Raw genomic sequence first — 21,197 nt, 5'->3', positions numbered from 1 at the left:
CCTGATATCATCCACTTTGGGAACCCGGGTCCATCCACGTGACCGTCAGATGCCCTAACGAGGCGTCTGACTGTCTAATAATCGTTTTGGAAAATTACAATTCCATTAATGACTACACCGTGTTCTCATATGTTATTTTTCTTTTCTTTGCACTTCTCTATTTATCTAATTATCTTTTCCTTACTTTCAATTGTCCATTCTGTCTAATTTTTTACGATTCTCATTTCACAATTGTCCTTTTCCTGCCTTCTTTTTCTGTGCAATAACAAATTGTGTAAGATCATCAAATTATAACTCGACACACACACACACACACACACACACACACACACACACACACACACACACACACACACACCCACACACACACACACACGAACACACAGGGTGTTTCAAAGGTCTGCCCGACCCTGTGGCCGAGTGGTTAGCACATCGCGCTGCGACGCCAAGGGTCCCGGGTTCGAATCCCGGTCGGGCTTGGTTGTTTGTGAATGTCCATTCATCAATTTCATCATTTCATCACTCATCCCCATCTTCGCAAATTAGCCAAGAGGCACAAAACGCGAAGTAAAATAAACTAAATCAAATCAAAAAAATCAAATCAAAGTTTCAAAGGTCTGGCCAAAAATTAGGAGGCTTTTCTCCACCCAGGAAGAAAAGGAAAAATATGTGTCAAAAGGGATCCGGAAATGTGTTATTTTCAAATTACGAACCCGAGAAAAAGACCAAAAAAAAACCCTATAGAATAGTAGAGAGTCTTATGGGAGCCGACGCAAGGTAATATATAACATACAAGAACATGTATTTTCACAATTTAGTAAGAGGGAATATTATTTCTTCCCAAGATTTCAACATCATGAGAAATTGATTGATTGATTTAGTTTATTTTGTATCGCTTTTCTGCAACTTTTGGCTAATCGTGAAGATGAGAATTAGCGGTGATATGATGAAATTGATGAAGGGACACTCACAAAAAGCACCCAGGGCGGGATTCGTACCCTGGACCCCTGGTGTCATAGCGCGTTGTGCTAACCACTCCAACATCATGAGAAATTCCACTGTGTGTCGGTGTGTTTGTGTAGGATAAAATAATAGAGAGTTAACACAGCACTTCGAGGCAAATTTTCCGAGACTGGAAAAAAAAAAACATTACGGAAAATGCCGAAAGTACCCGAGGCTTTGTCGCCAAACGTCCAAGTCGAGCGTAGACTTTGCTGAACCACTTATACGGTGTCGTTGACCGCTGCACCCTTATTCAACCCCCCTTTCATGTGCAATGGTTGCAGCCAAAGGAATTCAATATGGCATTCTGTATTGCGTGATATTCTTTCGTGTAAGGGTTGCGTATAGCGCCTTTTATCGACCACCCTTGCCTTAGGGGAAAGTCTGAGAGCTGGCTCCGAAACTCATTTCCACAGGGTTAATACTGTAACATTCCTTTACTAAAACGGAAACAAATGCTTGCAATTTAATGAAAAAATACAAATAAATGTTTCTTAAGTATTTATAGTTTTGATGACTTTGTTTAATATTATCCGTGTGGCACATTTTAAGCTAAGTACGTGTGCATTTATTATACAGAATACGCAAAGTTCTCTTACAAAACTAAATAAAGATATTATGAAATTCAATGGAATGAGGGAGAACACACTAAAGTTGTTTCTGAATGTGCTATTATGATATATACAGTGTAGAATCCACAACGACGGTCCATTAATATGTGAAGAGAGTTTCTTTGCTTCTGGGATTAGCTTTAAAATGTTCTTTAGTAGGTATTTTAAGCTTGGGATTTTTCTCTCTAAACGCCATTCTCCACAATGGCGCGCCTGGATACTTGAATATTTATAGTTCACGTAGAATGCTCATCTTAGTGTTGAAATATATGTTTTTTTAAGGTTGACAAATACAAATTTACTGTAGCGATTACTAAAAATTGTCACCATCAAAGGATAATTAAAATATTGATTGAAGTAGAGAATACTAGAAGTTATGGTGTGCCATATTGAAAAGAAATATGCACTCTTGCAGGTAAATGTATAATCTTCACAAAAATACAATCGCTCGTGTTAATTTATCGATTTGATAAACATATTTCGATACCAATACGATAATTTTACGAATTATAAATATTGTCCGCCGCCTTCGAAAACTCGATAGAGCGAGAAAGTTACAAAAGTCAAGAAAATTTTAAAATCCTGATGCTCACAACACACAATATTTTACGGACGTGTAAATTAATATTCGGGTAGGTTTCAAAAAGGCACGCTCCGCCTCTTCAGATACCTTGGAGAAAAGTCTGTGCCCATAACAGTAGCAGTGTTAGAAACAGGAGTGAAATTCCACATGGTTGTTATGGCCTTCCCGTATTCCACTTAACCTTGCGCGTGCTTTGTGGCACCAGACCGTCTCTTGTTTGTGTTAGTAATACATTGGCCTTCGAATCGTATTGACATGTCAATTTCCTATCCGCCCAATTGCTTTAATGATAGTCGTAGTTGCCAGGCGTCGATATAGAACATACAAGGTCATTTGATGTAAATAATAACGTGTTATTCCAAGATTCTTGTTGAAATTGCAAGTTACATATTGTTTATTTAAACTTTCTTCCTTTTCTATGTCATTCATGCTTGTACTAGTTGCCTTAACGGCACATACGTCTCGTAAATTTTGCTCGACAGGGAATCGAACCCGGGACTCCTTGATTATAAGGCGACACGCTAACAAAGAAACCACACACACACACACACACACACACACACAAATATATATATATATATATATATATATAAATATAAAGTTTATTCGAACACTTCCATCCTATTTCTACATTGTGGTTTATCAAGACGAAGAGAGCGTTGAAAGGAACTGCTGGACATAGAAAGTTAAAACCTGGTCAACAGAGAAATCTACGAAATATTAGGTAAGCAGTAATATTAATATCAACACTTTATTTTCTATGAGTCTATCGAAAACAACACCCGAGACACAAAGGTGAACGTTTCAAAACAGTTGGTTGATTTCAGCGACACAGACAGACCGAGACTTCCTATTGCATATATACCAAAAGTTTTTCACTCATTTTACGATCTCAAGTCTGTTTCTATAGTGACAAACGGATATTATGTAAAGTTAACCATAAGATTCTGTAACAAATACTACGTTATTCATGCTGCTGTCTATAAAAAAATATGCCGACACGGCGTACCGTTGGGTAACTCCAGGGAAAAAGCACGGTTCATTTATTTTTGATTGGTGCTAATGCGACAAGTCAAGAACCTAATTGTAACCCCTTACATAGTAATCATAAGACCCCACGGCGGTGGAGTCCCGGGTTTGATTCCCAGGGTGAGTAATTTCAGGTAGAAGTTTTAAATCGCTGTCTCTGCATGGATCGGCACTGGGGTTCACCCACCCTCTAATAAATTTATACTTTTGGGGAGAGCTAAAAGCGGACATTTCTTATTTTAGTTTGCTCCCCTTTATTCTTATTGCTTATTCCAATTACGAACACAGGCATTTGTTTTACGAATCAAATAAAAAATAAAAAATAAAAGCAACACAAAAAAATATATACTTTAGACTACACTTTTAATTTTAATTCGGTCAGCAAAATAATAAAAATATTGCATTTTAAATATTTTGGAGAAGAACTAAAAAATAAGTCAAAATATTGGCATATTTGTGCGAAATTAGTCAAGTGACACCATGAAACAGCTAGAAATAAGCAAGAGATTCGCTAAGTTTTAGCGCATCGAAATAAGAGCCCAGTTCTACATCCCGTGCCAAACCGCCCCGCTACGTTTCCTGTTGAATAGAATGGTGTCAGTCGGCTCAGCTCATCGCAGAATTCTGCGAATCCAAGGTCAGTCGACCGCTAGTTTCTCCCGTCTGGTCATAAGAGACCTTTTTTCAACCCCATGTTTACAACCACGGCAGAGTTTCTGTGACGTCATCAAGCTGAAACGTTTGAGACTTCCTGTTATTTCCAGCACTGTAAAGCATGCAACGCTCTCGTTTTTAAGAGGAAAAACACATTGAAGAGCATCGCAACACAACTTGCATAGAATACATGAATGCAATAATGCATAGAAAAAGTAAAGCAAAAGCATAAATTTACCCACGGTTAGTGATGGAAAGAACTAGAAACAGAGAAACTCTGGATCCATTGTATTTCACTCATAGTATTTCTCCTCTTAAATTTTTGGGATCCTGTGGACAAAACCTTTTCCTAGCACATCTTACCTTCACACTAGGAATGGCCAAAAATATCAGAATTCTGGAAAATTTTAAATCTCGATTCGGAAATTTTCGGATTTCGGAGCCAATCTGAAATTCAGATAGAGAGGTTTAACAATTTTTTCCATTTTTCATGTAGAAATTAACAAAGTTTCGTCTTCCTCATTTTACGATCATATACTCCGTAATAAAAAGAAATCCGGATTTGGTCATCCTTACTTCACACGTCATGTACGAACACTGTTATCATCATTATCAATGTAGGAATGGCGCATTTCTTCAGGCTCTTCTTTGGTGTAATTCCTAGTAATTCGAATTTTAAATCACGTTCGTAATATTATAGTAAAAAATGTTATCAACCTGAAATTTTGTATTTTCGATAGGATTTGCTCTCCCAATTTTTCGGAACTTCTCATCGGACGAAAATGTATGGTAAACAAACTCAGAATTTTTCGTTTTCTCGACATGGTGTGTACATGAACTTACAGCACCGTGAGATATTATTATCATTCGGATACTAGAATATGACTCGCATAACATAACGAATGACCTTGGTTTTTACCGTGGAGAAATATTGCCTCCTCCCCTCCCCCGGTAGAAATATTGACCCTGAACGTTTGGCAAGCATTGCGATGACTACGTAAGAATGTCACGCCTCGCCGCTGACTTTTATAGACCTTTAATATGCTCCATAGTTCTAAACATTGTAATTCTGAGGCTTGGCATAATACCGATCAAGTTAATTCACGTTTTATTTCGTAAAACTCGAGTCACTCTTATCAACTCCTCCCAATTCCAAAGATGTGTATTGTAGTTCATGCTGCAAGAAAGATTGAATGAAGGTGAAAGCAAATTATGCATAGCTGATAAACAACATTTATTTGAAAATATTGATTGACTAAGCCACAGATAAAATACAAGATATTCTAGTGCTGTACAAAGACTCTTTCTTCTTTAAAACTGTATTAGTAATATAAATGTGACTATTATCAATTCGGATTGCAATATACGAGTATTTTCCTTACTTTCAGTTCTATTTTGCGAAAGTTTATTGATTTATTCCTGTTTTCTCAATCCTTTCAGACAATGTAGCAGAAACTGGACACCAAGCAGGTAAGACAAATAACATACTGCATACAAAAGAACTACAAATGAAGAAAAAAACTCTTCTAATGTTCTATTGTTAAATAGATGATTATAAATAATTAAGGGTTAAATGTCAAATCAGGTAGGAGTTGACCCTCATAGTCACCGATTTTGATGATATTTGATACACAGCTTTGCTTTGCTCCAAAACCGATACTCGTGAAAGGATTTTGCTGAAATACGATTATTACGAATTATATGAGGGTTGTTCAAAATATCATTTATGAGCAACATGCTCTTTTCAATTAGGTATATCTCGGGATCGAATGAAGTTACAGAAGCGTTCTTGAGCTGGTTGTAAAGAGAAAAGATGGTAGCATATTATGAGATGATGAAATGTTCAAACTTAGTAAAATTTGAACACACTGTTCAAATGTTCAAATTTCAAGATTGAACAGCTCAAAACACCCCCCCCCGATTTTTCTCATTTTTGGACACTTTTAACTACCATGCTTCCTCTTCATACTGAGAAAGTTTTATAAAGGTGTTTTTTGATATAAGGGAGGAAAATGAGATTAAAATTTGTCCTGCATCAGCAATGAACTGAGCTGCAGCGTCACTATGATGAGACTTTTCATTTGTGTCGCGCTAAAGGATATATATACTTACTGTTCAGGGACAGATGATATTCCACTTGATAATTGGCTTCATTCCGTGCTTGTTATTGCTAATTTATACGTTACTGTTTCCATATTTTTAGCCGCGTTCGTGGGGACGAGATGTGAGCGAGTTGTGAAAACTTCTGTGTTAGCCAAAAAAATGAAGGGGGAATGTCGGGAATGTTTGAGGAAAAAATCATTACTTATAATATTTTATGAAAATAACTGTGAGTCAGAAGCAATGGTGGCGATTGGAGGACGTGGGGCAATTACCCCAAACTTTTTGCCACTTTTTTGCCTCGCACTATGGCCTCTTAATGCAAAGTCTTGTCTAATAAGAAAATTAACTGCCCTTTCCCCCCATCCCACAAGGTTCGGCACCCTTTCGCCGCTACTAGTTAGCAGTCTTAAAAATATTCCCGAATCAAACGATAGTATTATACATATATAGTAATATTGGGTAATGTCTGTTAGAAGTTTTAATTTAAATTTTAGATGAATTGAATACTTAAAATACTATTTTAAAATTTATAAAGTTACTGGACAAATGCCAATTATACAAAATTTTATTGCTTGAGACCTCATTTCGAGATGTTGGAATGAGCTCTAATTTATATGACTGAAAATGTAAGAAGATAACCATCAACATAATTTTCAACACGTAGTTATTCTCACAAAATACTTTAAAAAATTTGTTTTCACAAAAGAATCGTTTATTTTTCAAAAATAGATTTATTGATTTAGTGTGAAAGATTATACTATTGGGAGCACTTATGAGGAAACCAGACATTGATAGGTGTCACCCATGGTTCTAAGAGTAGTAGGTTGGCTCATCCGGCGGACGACTTTCGTCCCTTCCAGCGCATTACGTCATCTGGTGGGGAAATGTCGCAGCCAGCGGGTAGAAAACACATAGCAGGGGTTCTTTTTCATTGAATGAAGTTTTCCGGGGAAGGTTAAAAACCTTATTTACTGCTTAAAAGGACTGGTATTTCTTTGTGCACAAAGTCAGTAAAAGTAGGAATGAATAGAGCGTAGGGGAGGAGCATACGGAAGAAAACCTGTAGCTAATTTAGTCGCTTTTTCGTCTGTATCTCAAGTTAACACATGTTGCATTGATCCTTGTAAGTGTTTGGACATTGTGTTAATATTTTCGCATTTTCACCATGGCTGTTGCTTTTTCTTCTATATATATCAGTGTTTGTGAAAAGTAGTAAAAAAAAGTTAAATATAGTACATAGGGAGGTAGTCACGGTAGTCATCCAAGATACAGTTCGTCGGGTGGAAAAAGTATCAATGAAACAACAAAAATCTAAATTGAATAGTTTCTTTAATGGAAGAATGAAGAATATAAATATAAAATTTTATATAGCCTAGTGCAGTTTTTTCTTTCTTGTAAATGATATTTCCTAAACGCCAAATGTTTAGTTACATTATTTATAATGTAAGTTTGTACTGCAATTTTTTTTTAGTTTAACACAAATTTTATAAAGTGCACAAACAACATTACAGTACCACACGTACAAGCACAAGGACTGACGTAATCCTTCTTAACATAGAATCAAACCCATAAGAACAGTGGCGCAGGAACGGGGGGTACAGGGGTACATTGTACCCCCAAAATTTTTGAAGGGGGCACTGTACCCCCTAAATCGAAGATTCTAGTTGTACCCCTTGTACCCCCTTCAGATACAAGATGCTACTGTTAAAATAACCTAGTATTTTCTAATTGCTCAATGCAAAAAATATAAGTTGTAAGCATTATTTTCTTTACCACAGGAATTCAAACCGTTGTAGACTTATTCTACATGTACTACATTGTGCTTGCTACTAGTAAGTTCATTGATCTGTGTGTTTGGAAATCTTTTTAAGGAGATGAAAATTATTCAAAATGTATGTGGAGCGATGGAATGAGTTAGTTTACTTTCAGAAAATCACGCTGGAGACGAATTCCCTTCGTATAAAGGGGGTACATGTTTTATAAACAAGTGATCGCGTCGATTCGAAGATATAAATCTGCATCAGAAGAGCATATGACTGACCTTCTTTCATTTTGAATTTTTCAAATGGAATTTTCCGAAACTAATTCCTGCCTCGTCTTGTTTTCGAGATGCGATACGACAGTCCAATTTTGGGGGTACAATATACCTCACCGATTATTTTTATAACTTTGTCAGAGGGTGTTCGGAAAACTGTACTTAAACCTATATATTAAGAGATTTTTTGAAAATAGAGATGGTACTGAGACAAGAAAAGTCTCAAATTTGGAGAAGAGACTGAAATAAATCTCTGCTAAATCAAAACGAGACGATACTTGATGTCTGAGACGATCTCGTTCGAAACTTTGGTATCACATTTGAAGAATTTACTTAAAATAAATTTAAATTAGTGTGTCTTATTCATTTGTTCATATTCCAAATAAGTCGTTTATTTTGTTTATTGTAATTGAAAAGTGAATCCATTAGTGACAATTGCGAGGCTGTGCTGCCCGGTTTCATCAATTCAGGATAAAATGTTTCGCAGCGTCGAACAAAATGTAAAGCAGAAAAACGTTATTAACAAAAGATTTTGCTTTAATGACTTATATACGTTGTGAAAGTTTGAGTGGTGATACATTTGTCTCATCTCGATACCATTCCTAGTTGAAATGGATCAGCGATATTTCCTAGACATTAAAACAGGGTGCTATTTGTGATTTTATCAGAAGGGGAGGATTTACCTATGCATTAGATATGCTTAGAATTTGACATAAATTGCTTAAAATCTAAACATAACACCATTTCAAGATAAATTCTAAAGTCAAACTGTAAGAAAATTACATTATTCAGTTGAATGCACGAAATTAATGAGACTCTGCAGGTTCGATGATTTGCCATTTGGCTTGTCAAGAACACTGTAATGCTTATGACTTGATCCATTTTGTTGCAAAGTTTTCTGCATTAAAACAATGCACTGGGAGTCTACAAGTATTTAAAAAAAAGGCAGGTTTAAAACTTCTAAATGATTTCTCTAATCAGTTAAGGTAAAGTTCATGGCACTGACCCCGCTTTCACACTCAGCTGTAGATATTGGTACAATTTGGATTGGATTCACGAAGTCTTTGAGTGAGGTTAAAATGTGTATTGAATTTTCTTTGTAGATGCGAAAATCTTCGACTGGTGACGCATACATGCTTTCGCTTACATAAAAGTTCAATTTTTGATATAAACGAGAAATTAACATGTCACCATAAAACACACGTATGTAACTGCATTTAATACGACCACACCCGAAAAACCTAGCTTTTCAAACTGGCTCTTCATATTGTCCACCAACCATTGAAAGAAATTATTTCGAGCGTATGGTTTTCCTCTAAGTTTGCTTGCTCCGAGATATGAAGGATTTCGGTTTAACATATGCAATGATAGTACTTCCAGCGTTTGAAGAGCATCATAAGGTACAGGTAATTGCATTACAAATAATTACTATGTCAAATGTTTTACAAATTCTAAAAAGTTAGATCTCTTGCAAGTTGATCGGGAATCATCTAGATTCAGTATTTTTTTTTTTTTTTTTAAAAAAGGGCAACACAATGCTATAACTGTCAACAAGCGTTCGAAAAGTGCTGTTAATATACGTCAAAGTTTTTTTATTTGATAGAAAAGTACTTGTAACACACCTTCTAGAAGTCTGAGAAAATACCGAAGACATGGCTTCTAAAGGGCACTGCATACGGTACATATCTGTCATAAATTAGTTTAATGATATTTTATATATAGCTTTGGGGCTCTAAAATGAACTCAACTGAAGTAGAATTCTGTAAGTACGATATATTTAAGAATATGATTTTCATATTCAGTGGGTAGGAAATGATTATTCCTGATTTGGAATGAATCAAGTTAGAGGTGGGGGAATACTCCTCACCCTATAGCAACCTGCATTAAAATTAATACATGTAGCTTTTCTCGCAATTTTCATATTTACAAACTCCCGATTTTCCATCCCATTAAATTAAAAATGAACTCAGAATAAGCTCCAGAGCTTTATATGTTTTGGAATTGTTATCTGGTCTTGAAACCGGTTTTAAAATAGTCATAAATTGTAAAAAGTAAATAATAATAAATACATACAAATTTATTTAGGCAAATTTTTCATTAAAAACTCTATATTCGCGTCTAAAATGGAATTCCACATTTTACATAAGTATACATATATGTGTGAAGTACACACGCTTCTACAAAGCGAAATCCACTGTTTTAGTGCATTTTCATCTCTCGGAATTAAAAAAATACCTAACAGCTCCTCCTTTAGTCTTACTGTTGCAATTATTACATCCCAACACAGCACAAGCCATTTTGAAGAAAACTCTCAGTAAAGAAAGAAACGTCTATTTGTTAGCGAGAGACAAAGATTCACTTCCAGTTGTAGCGGGCGAAATCTCGAGTTGCTCACCAGTTGACGTCACAGCAGCCCCGGGGAACCCCTGGCGATGCGCATGAGCCTACCATGTCTCTTAGTATCATAGGTGTCACTGTTCCCGAGATATATCAAACCAAAGTATCTCTAATACGGCGGAATCTTTTGAACATGGGAGGCATCAGCACGCACATAGCGATTGGCTCCTCGACTGAAAATACCTTAAATGGCATAACAATTATACTACCAAGTCTCTTGCTTTTAGCAGAAAGTGTAACATTTAGTCAATTATTAGGGATTTAGCCGCTGGACAGTAATCAAGATGGTGGGTGTCCTCTATTTGGAGACATATCTTATGGCGATTCTTTCATTAAATACATTAAAACCTATATAAGTTTAACGCTTATAAATTATGATATAACTTTTATTCCAAATAATTTTCTGTCGCATAATTTATTTGAAGTTTACAATGGAGAAACTTCTAAAAGTACAGGAAGACTTGTCTTTTTTGAAAAAGATGATTTCTTACATAACGTGAAAACCACTCACATTATTGAACAACAAAACATTACCTTTTCTTCAGTCCATCTAATGAGGATCAAAACTTTAACAGGAAATAACTGCTCAGATATAGGCCAGTAACTAAGAGTTTGTGAATCCGATTTTTGAGGGAAGCACAGGGAAGAAGGCCGTGAACGTTTGAGATTTTGTACTTCTAGTAGTGGTCTAACAACTGACCAAAATCCATCTTTTACGGAATTATTCCCGACATTCGTCGTCCCCCCCCTCATTTTTTTGGTTAACACACAAGTTTTCACAACTCGCTCACATCTCGTCCCCACGAACGCGGCTAAAAATATGGAAACAGTAACGTATAAATTAGCAATAACAAGCACGGAATGAAGCCAATTATCAAGCGGAATATCATCTGTCCCTGAACAGTAAGTATATACCGCGTGAGGCACCTAAAAGTACCACCTGAAATAGCGAAGAAACCAGAAACAGTAGCGATGTGAGGTTTGCGGGAAACAATAATATCAAATGGGGCTCGTAAATCGGAGGTATGGGGTGGGTTGAAAAATATCGACAAATGGGGCATCTGGAGCAAAGTCATATTTCTTTTAAATGGAACGATATACAATAACATGCATAATATAAAAGAGCACACGCAGAAAAACACAACGCCGTTGGTCTCATGCATCTACTGCACATAGGAACGAAGATATGGCCATGTGAAAATATGTAAACAAACTAACAAGTGGCCCACTTGACCGTCAGTACCACTGCATGTACAAGTATGAGATGTCGGAAGCCATTGGACAAGATGAAGACAGAACGTGTTAAAGGAAGAAAAAATACAGTAGACATCGTCAGCACCATGTATTTGACAGTGTTACAGCATAATGAAAATGACCATGACAGTATGTCGAAGAACCACTGCGTAAGAAGCGAAAACCTATCAAAGTGTGTGTTCAAAGTGGTGGCCGTCAGCTGCGATACAGGCAACGAGGCGCCCAGGCAAAGATCGTTGCACAGAATGTAGCATCTCGTAGGGAATGTCCCTACAGGCCGCAGTAATGCGGTGTTGCATATCCTCTGGAGTTGTTGGCACATCCCGGTAGACAATGTCCTTCAGCTTTCCCCACAGGGAAAAGTCTAACGGTGTCAAATCTTGGGAACGAGCCGGCCATTTGACAGGCCCTCCACGTCCAATCCAACGATTTGGAAATGTATTTTCCACACATGCTGTAGCGCGTCTTGCACTGTGAGCTGGGCACCCGTCATGTTGGTACCACATGTCCCTCCTTGTCTGAAGTGGTATGTCCTCCAATAGTACAGGCAGTTCATGTTGTAAAAACTGTATGTATCGGTCAGCATTCAGTGTCCCTTGTATAAAAATAGGGCCAATGAGATGTTCACCCACTATACCACACCACACGTTCACACTCCATGGGCGCTGGCGTTCCACTTGGCGAAGCCAATGTGGATTTTTCACCGACCAATAGTGCATGTTCCTTAGGTTGACATTTCCATGATTGGTCAGTGAAGAGGATACGTGACAAATCGGATGTGTCGTGTCGTAACAACCATGTGCAAAACCGAACACGGTCCACAAAATCATTCCCGTGAAGTTCCTGATGGAGGGAGATATGATATGGGTGAAACTTGTGTGTGTGTGCAGAATGCGCAATACACTTCGCTGACTCATCCCAGTATCCCTGGCAATTTCACGGAGCTAACTTGCGGATTCACAGCAACAGCGGCGAGAACATTTGTTGCACCTGTAGTTGGCTTGTTCGCACACGTGCTCGTGGTGTTACACTTCCGGTGTCTCTTAATTTAATAAATAACTTACCAAACAGACGTCGAGATGGCTGTCGTCTGTCCGGATATCTCTCTGCGTACACACGGTAGGCTTCTGAGGCATTCTTTCGGCATTCCCCATAAATCAGGATCATGTCCGCTTTTTCTATATTTGTGAACACCATAATCTTCGCTCTTACCACTACGACTGCTTGCTATGAACTAACACGATCTCGTGGACCTGCTATCAAAACTTGCTCTGCGTAAAGGCAGTTCTGTCAGGCACCTGAGAAGTCTTACATGCTGTGGTACTGACGGTCAAGTGGGCCACTTGTTAGTTTGTTTACATATTTTCACATGGCCATATCTTCGTTCCTATGTGCAGTAGATGCATGAGACCAACGGCGTTTTGTTTCTCTGCGTGTGCTCTTTTATATTATGCATGCTATTGTAACATCGTTCCATTAAAAAAAATATGACTTTGCTCCAGATGCCCCATTTGTCGATATTTTTCGACCCACCCCATACCTCCGATTTACGAGCCCCATTTGATATTATTGTTTCCCGAAAACCTTACATCGCTACTGTTTCTGGTTTCTTCGCTATTTCAGGTGGTACTTTTAGGTGCCTCACGCGGTATATCCTTTAGCGCGACACAAATGAAGTCTCATCATAGGGAGGACGCTGCAGCTCAGTTCATTGCTCATGCAGGACAAATTTCAATCTCATTTTCCTCCCTTATATCAAAAAACACCTTTATAAAACTTTCTCAGTATGAAGAGGAAGCATGGTAGTTAAAAGTGTCCAAAAATGAGAAAAATCGATTGGGGGTGTTTTGAGCTGTTCAAACTTGAAATTTGAACATTTGAACGGAGTGTTCAAATTTTACTAAGTTTGAACATTTGATCATCTTATAATATACAATCGTCTTTCCTCTTTACAACGAGCTCAAGAACGCTTCTGTATCTTTATTCGTTCCAGAGATATACTTAATTGAAAAGAGCATGTTGCTGCTCATAAATGATATTTTGAACAACCCTCATATAATTCGTAATAATCATATTTCAGCAAAATCCTTTCACAGGTATCGGTTTTGGAGCAAAGCAAAGCTGTGTATCAAATATCATCAATATCGGTGACTATGAGGGTCAACTCCTGCCTGATTTGACATGGAAATCATTAAATGAAAAGTGCAACACAAGGTTAAATCATTATTTTTTTCGATTTATTGTAATTGATGTCCTTTGCTTTTAGGAATATCGCACTTAAGTAATGATAATGTTACACTAATCCCATTAATAGCAGTTTAAAGGTACACTAGTAGGCAATACATAAATAAGAATTCTGGATTTATGTACAAGATAACAATTTTTATTTATTTATTTACTCAGAGTTTCAGATACAGTCTTATTTGGCCATTTTACACTGAAACAACATAAAGTAGAAACAAAAAATAACAAAAGATAAAAACAATAACAAGGTGGGATAGATTTAAATTTTCTTGGTCAGTGATATACAAAAATTACGTTCTGGAAGGAAAATATCTACATTCAGGGGAAGTTTGTTGTAGATTTCTGGGAGCCTGTAAAACGAAGAGCGTTGTAGAAGGGATAGCCTAGTGGTTGGGTTGTGGAAGGGTTGCAGGTTGCGCGTTTGCTTTTGGGGTACCCTAAGTGTCAATTTACTGATTAGGAGATCTGTTCTGATTTTGCCATTTATTATCTTGTATAAAAATTTCATGTCAGCTAGATCACGACGAAAGGGTGGAGTGTGAATATTCAGAGCAGCCATGGTGTCTGATTTGGATACATGTCGAAAGGAAGGTATTTTATGGCGAACAATTGCAAGAAAGAAACTGAGAACAGAATCTATTCTGGTGAGATTGGTTTTTGAGGCCATTGCCCAAAGTGGGGAACAGTATTCAAGGATGGGCGAGATGAAAGATTTAAAGAATAAAGCAATAGATGATGGGTTTTGAATTTCGCTAAATCTGTATAGAAGACCGAGAAGGCGCATGGTTTTTTTAGTGGTAGCTATAATATGATAATTAAAAGTGAGTTTTTCATCCATGATAATACCTAGGTCCTTTTGGGTGGAAACGTTTTGGATTGGATTGTTTTCAATAGAATAAGTAGACACCACTTTGTTCTTTTTTAGGGAATAAGTAAGGAAATAGCATTTCTGAGGGTTTAATTCTAAATTTCACTGACGACACCACTTAACAAGTTCTGTGAGAGCTTTGAAGAATCATCATGTCATGATGCGATGAGATCTCCTTAAAGAGTTTACAGTCATCCGCAAACAAAAGTATATTGATAGGGAGGGAGGACAGTTTTTCAGGGAGGTCATCCATGTACAGAAGGAATAGGAGCGGCTCTAAGACACTCCCCTGAGGAACTCCAGACAAAATGGGAAGAAAGTTAGAAGAGGTACCTGAAAGAACAACACGTTGTTCACGCTCATGGAGGTAGTCCTGGAGTAAAGAGAGAAATTTGCCATGGATGGTAAATCTGGATGATAATTTATGAAGAAGAAATTTATGATTAATTTTGTCAAAGGCTTTTGAAATGTCCAAATATATAGTGTCAAGTTGGGAGTTATTATCAATAGCTCTGGCAGCATGCGAAAGTAAGACGGAAAGATTTGTTAGGCAAGAGCTGCCTGGAAGAAAACCATGTTGTGCTGTGTTGATATATGGTGACGTAAACTGAAGTAACCTGTTTTTGATGATTTTTTTCACAAATAATTGATAGTGGCGACATAAGTGAGATTAGTCTATAGGATTTTACACATTTTTTATCTCCAGTTTTGTGAATGGACACAATGTTGGTCCGTTGAATTTTTTCGGAAACACACCCTTAGAGAAACATTTGTTGAGTAAGGCAGACAGAGGAAGAGCCAAGGAGTTAGTAGTTTTACGTAGGAATATTGTGGGGATTTCATCTGGACCTAGGGAACGATGGAGGGGCAATGAAGCGAGAAGGTATTTTACTTCCTCTGGGGATGTTTGATTGAAGATAGTGTGTGAGAACAGACAGCATTTAAGTGGAGGAGAGGATCGGAAACTGAGGGAGGTGAGAAGTTCTGATGAAAAAAAAAAACATTGAAAAGTTCGGCTCTTTCTTCTCCACTACCAATATCAGTTTTATGAACAATTTCTTTAGGTATACGTGGGCTTTGTTTTCTTGAATTTAGTAATGTGAAGGATCTCTTAGGGTTTGCAGTACATTCAGTTGTTATGTTATTTATATGTTCACTATATTTTTTTCTGAGTAGGTATTTTGAATGACGTCTGATGTCACAATAGGTACCGTAAGTGTGAACATTAGGGTGCTGCTTCCATAGGTACCAAGCCTGTTTTTTTAATTTTTTAACACAAAGAGAACTTCTCTGTCGAACCAGACGGGGTATTTGGTAGATCTCAGTCTCGCAGTGGGCACGAAGTCCTTTATCGTGGCATGCAGTATTTTGACAAAGTTCTCAACGGCTTTGTTCACTTCCTCTTCCATCAACAAAAACCAAGGGTAGGCGTTGATCTTACGCTGGATGACATTCCAAGGAGCTTTTCGCCATAGGTGGTGAGGGAGGGGGGTTCTGCTTGACGGATTCCTTGTCTTTCTTCATGGTAGGCAGGTGAGTTGTAACGTCGAGTGAGTCATTTATTTATTTATCTGTCTCTTATTTATTTGTGGCGGAGATTAAGGCTCATGCCTTTTCTTACACTCAACCACATACAAAAGTTCATAATATAGAACATATTCATAAATTGATTCATATATAAACATTGCAAATAACGATCACACATATACATTTCATGTTAAATCAACAGCGGTAAAAATATGTAATTCAAAGAAATAAATATATCTACATGTACAGTCACGGACACTTCTGGGTTGTAACGACCCTATTGAAGAAGCACTGAAGCAAGCCATCCGTGTCTGACCACCAAGCGCCTTGTGACTAGACAACCCAACCAGCATTGAAGTTCTGCGGTTTGTATACCAGTCACGGGTATACATCTCTGTAAATTGAGTACTGATGCCAAAGAGAAATACGAGATGAAGATTGTCGATCGTAATGTCTCGTGTTCTCGACATGGAATAATACTCGGTCCACGTTACGTTCCATTATTTTATGTTGTTTGGGAATGAACCTGACGGACGGGGTTTATATTTTCACTGCTTGGATTACAGTAAATTCCATATTTTACAATTATATTAATGCTTTGAACGAAAATAATACCCAGAAAAACATCGAACACACGTGCACACCACTCTTCTCACACACATGCACGCGAAAACAAACACACAAAGCTAAGTTTTAACTTCCAAGTGAATGTAAAAATAACAGTAAATGGAGAAGCACGATGTGCGAAACATGGGATTTTTCACAGAAATTATGCGTCTATTTTTGACATACGTGGTTTCTATTAATAGGCAATGAAACAATTATTGAGAGAAATTATGATGCATTTTCGTCTTCAGGTGTTGAGGAAGGAAACAGACTGACTGGAAAAAAAATTGTGGTGTTATTGATAGAGTGTTGGTTAGCGTACAGAGCTTTCATCAGTGAGGTCTAGGTTCGATTCCCACCAAGGACAATTTTTCATTCTTTTCTATTAGTGAAGAAGTATGTAATATTGTTTTCTATAGTTCAAATCACAAACCCTGACACCTTCTGTAAACAAAACCACCTGCATGCAGAAAGCATTGCAAACTCATAGAAGTAAAATAATCCACACGAAAATCCAGCGTTGTTACAGGATTCATTACGTAAGGTAAAACAATGGCAAATTTGTAGTATGGGATACGCTGCCGCAAATGACATCTCACTTTAAACCCAATGCTCTTTCTTTTGTACTTATTGCTTCACCTTTATGAATAACTCTTTGCACCAGTAATCAGTTCCCATAAATTTGGCTTCTTTCTTTGCATGCGAATTGAATATATTTTACTTGCATTTCTTTAGACAAAATGATATAACATGGTAATGTATATTTAAGATGATGACAAAGAAAGTTCGTAAATTTATTGCGGTTGGAAACTTTGACAAGCATCCTAATAACGATTTTTGTTCCGCCAAATATAGTGCACTTCGTAAAATAACTTGGTGACATGGCAAGGCAAGATAAGTGTGAACATTTTGTAGTAATATGCATTGTAAGTTTCAATGAGCTTAGAGATTTGTGTACATAATGATATTTTATAACATTGGTTATTTTCTAAAAATAATCATGTGAACAGCAAGGAAGTAGTGCAACTTAGTAATATTGCCTGACTTATCCTTAGAAAAATAACATGCCGAGTTCTGTGCGTGCGGGAAGGTCTCAGTGTTCTCCGAGCTTGTTTTCAAAACACCAGCAAGGACAGCCTTTGAAAAGGGGTGAGAAACAGATTCTACTCAATATTTATGTAACGTTCTGTCAGTGGTATCCTGAGAAACCAGTAAATGAAGTGGTTAAGTTGGTATCCCAGTGCAGTGGTGTGTCAGTGTCTGCAGTTTTAAGGGTTATGAAAGAGAGAATGACCGGGAGAGTAACAATGTATGCGGCTGCATATTCGTCTGATGTTTTGAGAGCGGGTTCTCATATTCACAGGCTCTTACATAAAATGAATAGGTCCGGCGAACTATGAGTGTAACAGCAGATGATTGCGGTCATGGATCAGCTGACGCGGAGTGATACATCGAATCGGTGAGACCGTTTGTTTACAGAAGGTGTCAGGGTTTGTGATTTAGACCTTAGGCATTTTGACGAAAGGATACACATCAAATTTGTTCGTTTAATCTGTACTTTCATTCCCTTCCACACATTTGTCTTATTTATTTACTTAATTCATATCAACTCACGAGATACCATGAATCTAACGAAAACACACAGATATAGTTAGAACAAGAAATACACCTCGCGTCGAAGGTTCCAGACTCGAGTTGTGGCTTTTTTTTTTTGTGAGGGTGATTATTCCTGTGTGTATGTTTATCATCTTTGTCTAAAAAATATTCCTCATTATTGCCGTGATTAACCTAGGTAGTGACGAAAGTGACTGAAATAACAAAAGTACAGAAAATGCAAGACACATCTGCCTAGGCATGTTATACCTTGGGAATTAGCAATCTGAAAATTAACTCGTTTCAGTCGACTACTTGCGAAAGGGTTACGTGTTGTCTCGTTTGGAGTGTTGGTTATCGTGTCGGACTAGCATGCGGGCAATCCGAGTTCGAGCCCAGCGTAAGGAATTTTTTTTTCTTTTTGTCTAATTTCATCCAACCTTATTTATAAAACTGAGGTTTTTCTGTAAAACCTTTTGAATTGCATGTCACTTCGTATGTTGGTAATCTGAAAGCAGCAACGAAGCGACGATGTATTTGTGTATGTGTTGAAAAAACGCAGTTATTTATTAGCGAAAAACATGCAGCCACGTGAACGCTTCCTAGTTGTCCGTGCTAATATGGCAGTAGCTACATTCTGTCAACACACACCAACTTTCACGTTCCCCGTAAAATAATTGCCTTTCCACGTTTCAAAATTATGAGTGCTGTCTAAAGCAATACTTTAATACTTGCGTTTGCATGTTCGAAGCTAAAGTAATACGAAACTTGTTTTCCCCAGCAAATGACATTGAAACCATTAATAACTGTTTGCAATGTGATATTGATATCACATATGGAAAGAATAAAAGTGGAGAATTTCGCTTAAAACAACTTATAAATATATTAAATTATGTGGATACCTGATGTGAAACGTACGATGCACGATCAGAGATCCTGAATGTTGCATTGAAAACTGCAGAGAACAATGACTGACTTATGAACAGTGAAAAGTTTTTCCAATGAGATTTTATTAGTAATTATAAATAAACAAGGGAGAAGGACACAGGTTGGTATGATGAACTAAATTGTAATCTAAAAGTTTTAATTGAAGAAACAAAACACGTTCACGGTCAAAAATAGGGCATTCAATATCAGGCACATTACACTAACTCAAAGACTATTTTCAAAATTAATAATATTTGGATAAATGGGAAATTCAAACTTGATGTTAACCATGTAATACACCTGATAATCACTGAAACATAATTTTGTCTTGAGCATGCCCTTTATTTTGTGTCTTGATTGTTGAAATAATACATTGAAACGAACAGTACTATGTTTTAGTGTGTGTTTAGAATCTCTTGTGTACTGCATGGGAATACTGAAGTCATTTTTAGTTTCCTAATCAAATAACAATTATTCAGTGTAATCTTTAAACAGGAAAGAAACAATTTCTTTGCAGCTGTTCATGACAGAAATTCAATTGCAAGAAAATTTACCAAATTAGTAATACTTCTCTTACATATTTGTGTTATGTGCTCGTCTGCCTTATACCGGATGAGGAAGGAAGCAGATATAAAAGATAGAAAATTACTGTTTTTGGGTAGCTCGTCCTGCTTTTGTCAGAAAACCTGATCAGCATACTGAACCAAGCCATTACATGAGATACGAATTCAATAATATAATCCGTTTCTGTGGTCAAATAACTCCAAAAAAAGGCAATAAAATTGTCAGTGTGAGGAGACGGAGAAATAATTTCCTTTTATCTTACATTATACTCTGTCTGTATGCCTAGTGTGGTTTGTCTTTCCCAAAGCTGAAGACTAACCTCTGTCTGTTGTAAACCGTGGCATGTTTTGTTCCAGCTTACAAATCACGTAAAACACCTTCGTTCACCTTAGTGTGCTGGTTCTGCAGACACAAGGTCATGTCGACTGATAAGCAATATCACGTGATTCCGGGGCCAACTGTCAGCACCGCAGAGAAGCTTCGGTAACTTTTGCGAGGTTTCTTCTAGTCCTTGGCAGAGCGCATGCTCCGTAATTATGTGCAGAAAACCCATGTTTTCTGTGTACGAAATTTACGTATGTTTGGATTGTGTGCTCAAATGATGCAGTAAACATAACTCCGTGACACACAAAAACAATTACAAGCGCTTCAAAGATTAGAAACTTAGCAAGCGTTACTCACGAGACGATTAGATTGTCCGACTGACAGAAGACCAGGTGGTGTGGTGGTAGCGTGTTAGTTTGACACGCAGGAGATACTGGTTTCGATTCCGGTTTGATTGCCTCCAATTTTTTTCTTAACTCGAGCGACTATATATTTCAATTTATTTATTGCGAACATTCTTATTTTATTTGCTATGCGAATTGTTGAATTTTGAATTGAATTTTGTTTTCCAAAGGATTACGATCATTTCTTGTGAATAGTATTATATGTATTTCTGGACCATTTTCTCAAAAGAAATGTATACTTTTCGCCAGGCATAACATTTTGTTGAGTATGTTTGTAAAATGATGAGAAATGTGAAAAAACTATCGTAAAAAATAATTTTCACAAATAAAATTTAAAACGGTAAAGTAAAGATTTCCACCCAAAAATAAAATAAAAATGTATTTAACCTTTACTCCAATAAATTATTAATTAAAATGCAATAATTAGTTGCTCGAGTTATTTAAAAAAATAGGGCAATAGAAAGTGAATCGA

General features: G+C 37.1%; 1 protein-coding gene across 1 annotated transcript in view; it reads left to right on the top strand.

Moving 5' to 3' along the window:
• Positions 1 to 21,197, top strand: part of LOC145989438 (katanin p60 ATPase-containing subunit A-like 1) — a 96,562-nt gene that overhangs the window by 1,645 nt on the left and 73,720 nt on the right. The window contains exon 2 of the mRNA XM_083124781.1: positions 5,320 to 5,349. Coding sequence (XP_082980907.1) covers positions 5,320 to 5,349 — 30 coding nt within the window. The remainder of the gene's footprint in view (positions 1 to 5,319; positions 5,350 to 21,197) is intronic.

This window comes from Lepisma saccharinum, chromosome 6 (assembly GCF_977018435.1).
Source record: "Lepisma saccharinum chromosome 6, izLepSacc3.1, whole genome shotgun sequence".
Lineage (NCBI taxonomy): Eukaryota > Metazoa > Arthropoda > Insecta > Zygentoma > Lepismatidae > Lepisma > Lepisma saccharinum.
This window is presented reverse-complemented; position numbering and strand designations above follow the sequence as displayed.